The sequence below is a fragment of the Epinephelus moara genome, chromosome 7, assembly GCF_006386435.1.
Source record: "Epinephelus moara isolate mb chromosome 7, YSFRI_EMoa_1.0, whole genome shotgun sequence".
Lineage (NCBI taxonomy): Eukaryota > Metazoa > Chordata > Actinopteri > Perciformes > Serranidae > Epinephelus > Epinephelus moara.
In genome coordinates, this window is record NC_065512.1 from 354,480 (window position 1) to 361,411 (window position 6,932).

Consider the following 6,932-nt stretch of genomic DNA (forward strand, 5'->3'; position numbering starts at 1 on the left):
GCACCTTGACTTCAGCTGTGCACGGGTATTTTCTTTTTTTGCAGTTTATATCTGTTTTAATGAACACTGTGAAAGACTGTGTGATGACCCTGCTGTGCATCATTTATCAGTACCAACCTGGATTAACTGTGACTGATCATCTGGAATATCTGGAGGTAATTTATTCTCAGCTGTTGTTAAACAGCGTCTGACTGTTTCCTGTTCTTCTGTCCAGTCGATGAACATCCTGGCGTCGGTGCTGCTGCTCTACGCTAAAGAAGAAGAAGCTTTCTGGCTGCTGGTGGCTGTTTGTGAGAGGATGTTACCTGACTACTTCAACCGCAGGGTCATAGGTGAGAGGTCACAAACGACGACCTTTATTTAGTCACTGTAACCACAGGGTCATAGGTCAGAGGTCACAACCAACGACCTTTATTTAGTCACTGTAACCACAGGGTCATAGGTCACAAACAACGACCGTTATTTAGTCACTGTAACCACAGGGTCATAAGTCAGAGGTCACAAACATCAACCTTTATTTAGTCACTTTACCAGCAGGGTCAAAGGTCAGAGGTCACAAACAACGACCTTTATTTAGTCACTGTAACCACAGGGTCATAGGACAGAGGTCACAAACATCAACCTTTATTTAGTCACTTTAACAGCAGGGTCATAGGTCAGAGGTCACAAACATCAACCTTTATTTAGTCACTGTAACCACAGGGTCATAGGTCACAAACATCAACCTTTATTTAGTCACTTTAACAGCAAGGTCATAGGTCAGAGGTCACAAACATCAACCTTTATTTAGTCACTTCAACAGCAGGGTGAAAGGTCAGAGGTCACAAACAACGACCTTTATTTAGTTACTTCAACAGCAGGGTCATAGGTCACAAACAACGACCGTTATTTAGTCACTGTAACCACAGGGTGATAGGTCATAGGTCACAAACAACGACCTTTATTTAGTCACTTTAACAGCAGGGTCATTGGTCAGAGGTCACAAACAATGACCTTTATTTAGTCACTGTAACTGCAGCGTCATAGGTCAGAGGTCACAAACATCAACCTTTATTTAGTCACTTTACCAGCAGGGTCAAAGGTCAGAGGTCACAAACAACGACCTTTATTTAGTCACTGTAACCACAAGGTCATAGGTCACAAACAACGACCGTTATTTAGTCACTTTAACAGCAGGGTCATAGGTCAGAGGTCACAAACATCAACCTTTATTTAGTCACTGTAACCACAAGGTCATAGGTCAGAGGTCACAAACAACGACCTTTATTTAGTCACTTTAACAGCAAGGTCAGAGGTCACAAACAACGACCTTTATTTAGTCATTGTAACTGCAGGGTCATAGGTCAGAGGTCACAAACATCAACCTTTATTTAGTCACTTTACCAGCAGGGTCAAAGGTCAGAGGTCACAAACAACGACCTTTATTTAGTCACTGTAACCACAAGGTCATAGGTCACAAACAACGACCGTTATTTAGTCATTGTAACCACAGGGTCATAGGTCACAAACATCAACCTTCATTTAGTCACTTTAACAGCAGGGTCATAGGTCAGAGGTCACAAACATCAACCTTTATTTAGTCACTGTAACAGCAGGGTCATAGGTCAGAGGTCACAAACAACGACCTTTATTTAGTCACTGTAACCACAAGGTCATAGGTCAGAGGTCACAAACAACGACCTTTATTTAGTCACTTTAACAGCAAGGTCATAGGTCACAAACAACGACCTTTATTTAGTCACTGTAACCACAAGGTCATAGGTCAGAGGTCACAAACAACGACCTTTATTTAGTCACTTTAACAGCAAGGTCATAGGTCAGAGGTCACAAACAATGACCTTAATTTATTTGCTGTATTTCCTGCCGTTCAGAAGCTGACAGTCGCTGCTCCTCTTCAAAGTTGGTCACGGCGGCGTGTGGTGCTGGTGGTTATTTCCTCTGAGCTGCTGAAGCCTTATTGTTGGACTCATTTCCTGTGTTTGTCAGACAGTTTATTTCTGACTTGTCAGGTGCTTTGGAACAATTTCCTCTTCCTTTAATATCCACGTCTATGTGTTCGTCCTCTGATTGTGTTCTGAGAATCTGTATGTGAGGCACAGATTTAAAGGCTGCAGTTGTTTTGATAATTTCCTCGACCATCAGACAGACACAGAAAAATAATAAATGCATCCTTTGACTGTGTAACCTCGTCTGTGATGACAGAATATGTTTATAACAACAATATGACTGTTTGGGTCTGACACAGTTTTTGGATGAGACTGTATATAGATCATATTAAAATGTTCAAGTTGCATGAACGTTGTTTTATCTCAGTGTGTAAAGCAGCTCAAAGCTCCAGCGTGTAAGAGTTTGAGATACAGGAGGGAGCTCGGAGTAGGGCCGCTTAAAGAGACATTTAAAAAGAGTTTAAAACAAAAATTAACTGATAAGCAAAACCACGCTCAGGTGGACTAGTCGGTGTTTGAGGAGCTGATCATTGACATATATATTGATTTTTGTTTTAAACTCTTCATATATACATATATATATATATATGTATGTGTGTGTGTGTGTGTGTGTGTGTGTGTGTGAAAAATAATTTTTCACACACACACACACACATATATATATATATATGTGTGTGTGTGTGTGTGTGTGTGTGTGTGTGAAAAATAATTTTTCTTAAGTGTATATTGACCTGAAAATAAGAATCATATTCGTGTTCCCTCAGAGTGAGCCGTTCGATTAACGAATGAGTCACATATAGTTGAATTAATAATCAATCTTTAGGGCAATAAATTAAATCATGTCTGCGTCTGGACAGAAATAACCCCAAACAATAACAGCGTGGTCGCCGGTTCAACAAACAATTCAGAGGTTAACAAACACTTTTTCCTCGATATCCACAATTCACAACCTTCACAACCTTCACAAAAATAACCTGAATAATCCCCCAGTCACTCAAAGTCCCAGAAGCCAGGAAAAAAGAAAAATGTATATATTAAAGGGAAGTTCGTTGGTGAGTAATGAAGCGCCGCAGTTCACAAAATTAGACAAAGAACCACGCAATCTCACCACTCGTCCCGCTTGGCACAAAAGTTGTGTCTTGGAAGTGATCCCACAAGGAACAAAAAATAATCCACTGAATTCGGTTTGATCCTTAGTGACAGGAAAACTCCTCACGCACCTCCAAACGCCGACTGCTCATTGTCCTCCTTTTTTCATGCGTCACTTCCCCTTATATCAACTTTGGCATCACCATGATAATAATATTTCAGTCCATACCATACCTGTGTACATATAAATGGCATCTGATAACATTCACCAGCGGAACATGAAAAATTATGATTTTGTCCCATCACTAAATGCCTTGTGGAAAGAAGAACTAGGTGACCTGTACAAGCGGACACATCAAACACTGACTCTAGATAGGGACATTTGCATCTTTGTGTTGGCCAGAGTCTGCAGCCGCTCTGTGACGAGCAGCTGCAGAAAACAGATACTTAAAATGTTTTTTAAACGTCTTCATTTAGAGTGTTTCCTGGTTTAAATCAGCTGCTGTGTTTGTTTCTGGGAGTGTAGTGAGCGTACATTAGCAGCTGTTACAGATGTGACAGTGACATGTGTGTGTTGGATTGACACTGGTTTGTAACGTGAAACTGCCTCATGGAGTTTATAACCAGGTTTGAATCAGTCTTGTTTATAAAACAGTCAGGCTCCACCTCACCGTCTGCGTCGCCAATTATCCCGTCTCCAAAATGTTGGTCAGCATGGGTCATGAGTTGGAGTTTCTCCATCAGGTCTGTTGTTAGACATCACAACTTTAGCGTGTGAAGTGGTGTACGCCTCTGTCAGCCTCGCTCTGTGCGTACAGTGTTTATAAATGAGACATCTGAGTCTTCTGTGGATAATTTGGCTCCAGTAAAAACCTTCATGAACACTGAAGGAATCCGACCTGCAGATTCAGCTGGTTTTAATCTTCTCGACTAGATGCTGCTAGAATCCTTCAGACTGGTCCTGAAAGCTTCAGCTCACACGTGTTCAGTCTGTTTGATTCTGAAGCCTTGTTGGTTTTTGTTCTTTATGATGTTCGTTCCTTTTTGGACAAATGTTAACAAGGACTAACATAAAGGCCCAATCCTCCTCCTCCTCCTCCTCCTCCTCCATCCTTCCTCCTCCTCCTCCTCCTCCTCCTCCATCCTTCCTCCTCCTCCTCCGTCCTTCCTCCTGCAGGAGCTCAGGTGGACCAGTCGGTGTTTGAGGAGCTGATCAGGGAGCGTCTCCCCGAGCTGGCCGAACACGTTCCAGACCTCTCCACCCTCTCCTCCGTCTCCCTCTCGTGGTTCCTCACCCTCTTCCTCAGCGTCCTGCCCTTCCACAGCGCCGTCTGCGTGGTCGACTGTTTCTTCTTCCATGGAATCAAAGCCATCTTCCAGCTGGGTTTGGCGGTGCTGGAGGCCAACGCTGTTCAGCTGTCTGCAAGTACGGACGACGGACAGGCGCTCATGATCCTCACCAGGTAAGTACATTTACGTATAATTACTTCACTTTGTGTGATACTCAGAATCAGTATGTGCTGCTGACACATGGATATTTTTGATGAGACTAGTCTGAAGATGTGAACCTTGTGCTCTGCAGTTTTCTGGAGCAGGTAGGAAGTGAAGAGTCATCCAGTCCTCCGTCGTCCCCGCCGGCTGCAGAGGAAACCAGCAGCAGCAGTGACGCCGATGTTTTCACCGTGCGACACACGAACATCACCGACCTCATCAACGAGTCGTACGAGGTGAGACGCGCTCACACAGCTGTCAGTGCACAGCGTATGTTTCATGTAGTCAGAATAGTGTAATTCATCAGGTTCCACGAGCTCTGTGCCATCTGTGTTTCCTGCCGTCAGAAATTCGGAGACCTGACGGTGAGACAGATCGAGAGGCTTCGCTGTCGACACAGAATCCAGGTGCTGCAGGCTCACGAGGACACGGCCAAAGAAAACGCTGTGAGCACCCAGAACATACACTTTGACATACAATGGAAGGCGACTGTGAGAGCTGAGTGTCATGTCAGACCTGTGTCTCCTCCCTGTGTCTCCTCCCTGCGTCTCCTCCCTGTGTCTCCTCCCTCTGTCTCCTCCCTGTGTCTCCTCCTGCGTCTCCTCCCTGTGTCTCCTCCCTGTGTCTCCTCCTGTGTCTCCTCCCTGCATCTCCTCCCTGCATCTCCTCCCTGTGTCTCCTCCTGCGTCTCCTCCCTGTGTCTCCTCCTGTGTCTCCTCCCTGTGTCTCCTCCCTGCGTCTCCTCCCTGCGTCTCCTCCTGCGTCTCCTCCCTGCGTCTCCTCCCTGCATCTCCTCCCTGTGTCTCCTCCTGCCCTCCTGTGTCTCCTCCCTGTGTCTCCTCCTGTGTCTCCTCCCTGTGTCTCCTCCCTGCGTCTCCTTCCTCTGTGTGTGTCTGCAGCTGAGGCTGGTGACTCCAGATGTCTCCATCTCTCCAGAGGACCTGGCCGACGTCTACGACCTCTTCAAGGTTTCTTCTTCTCCTCCACTTTATCATTTAAACCATCAGCTGTGTCAGCTTCTTCATCCTCTCCTCCTCTTCCTCACATGTCCAGACGGAGCACTTCATCAGTCTGTACTGGGGCGACAGCAGCTCTGCGGCAGCGGCGGAGGCTGCAGCGTGGCGTCACGGTGACTCCGGTCACTCCTACATTGAGCGGCAGTACCGGCTGGACCGGCCCCAGTTTAAGAGCCTGTACGGGCTGCTGGCGCCGTGGCCCGGCGGCTCCAACCAGCACTCTGACACGCTGGCCAACCGCACCTTCACCCTGCTGGACCAGGAACGCCACAACCTGGTCACCTTCAGAGAGTTCGCCGGCTGGCTGGGTGAGTAAACGGAGGGAGGACGGAGACTGAGACTGATGTCTCTCAAACAGAAGCTCCAGAGGAGACGGACCGAGTCTGCTCCTGAACACACGAGTTCATCTATACGTTTCAAAAACACTTACAGGTTTATTAAAGAGTAACGTCTGTAGATTTGAACCTGGACCCGACCTTCACAGGGTCTGTATCTCAGGGGCTGATGGGAACAACCGCTTGTGAAACAGGTCCAGTATTGAACGAGAGCGCTGCATCAGCAGCTGCAACACTGGCTGTAATGTTAACACACAGGACAACTGTGCACCGCCAGTGTGCGTCCAGTCAAAGTGTTTTGTCACTGACAGGCTCAGATTGGTATTCTAAGTGTCTGACAACATTATGGAAAGGATCCCTACAGAGAAACAGTCCTGAAATCACCGTCACCAAACCCACCAGACTCCATTTAAATAACCAGTCATGTTAGTGTGTACAGAGGCAGCATGTTGGCACATCTAACTGGTGAATTAAGGGTTAATTTAAACCAAACCAGAGCTGGAGATTGTTGAACAGTGGAAAGATGAACCATGTCAGCTTCTGTGGGTTTTATCTGTCAACTGTGAATGACGTGAGTTTAATGATGTTAAAATGACTGTTTACTTAAATGGACTCTGGTGGGTGTGGTGACGGTGATGTCAGGACTGTTTCTGATTAAACTGAAAGATTTCACTCATTAACATAAAGCTCTATCTCTGTAGGGATCCTTTCATCATGTCATCAAACACTTACAGTAACAATCTGAGCCTGTCAGTGATGAAAACACTCTGAGTGGATGTAAATTGATGGTGTGACATTGCAACCAGTCACTTAGACACAAGAAGGTGGAAGAACAGAGTCCAGGCGGATGGATGGGTGGATGGATGATGGATGGGTGGATGGATGGATGGATGATGGATGGATGGATGGATGGATGGATGATGGATGGGTGGATAGATGGGTGAATGGATGGGTGGATGGATGGATGGATGGATGGATGGATGGATGGATGGATGGGTGGATGGATGGATGGGTGGATGGATGGGTGGATGGATGGGTGGATGGATGGATGGATG

General features: G+C 46.0%; 1 protein-coding gene across 2 annotated transcripts in view; it reads left to right on the forward strand.

Annotated features, from left to right (window-relative positions):
- The window catches only part of LOC126393283 (TBC1 domain family member 8), a 33,252-nt gene that overhangs the window by 22,992 nt on the left and 3,328 nt on the right, over positions 1 to 6,932 (forward strand). For both annotated transcript variants that reach the window (XM_050049336.1, XM_050049337.1), the window contains exons 11-16: positions 215 to 332; positions 4,213 to 4,498; positions 4,618 to 4,762; positions 4,874 to 4,972; positions 5,426 to 5,494; positions 5,580 to 5,850. In XM_050049336.1, coding sequence (XP_049905293.1) covers positions 215 to 332; positions 4,213 to 4,498; positions 4,618 to 4,762; positions 4,874 to 4,972; positions 5,426 to 5,494; positions 5,580 to 5,850 — 988 coding nt within the window. The remainder of the gene's footprint in view (positions 1 to 214; positions 333 to 4,212; positions 4,499 to 4,617; positions 4,763 to 4,873; positions 4,973 to 5,425; positions 5,495 to 5,579; positions 5,851 to 6,932) is intronic.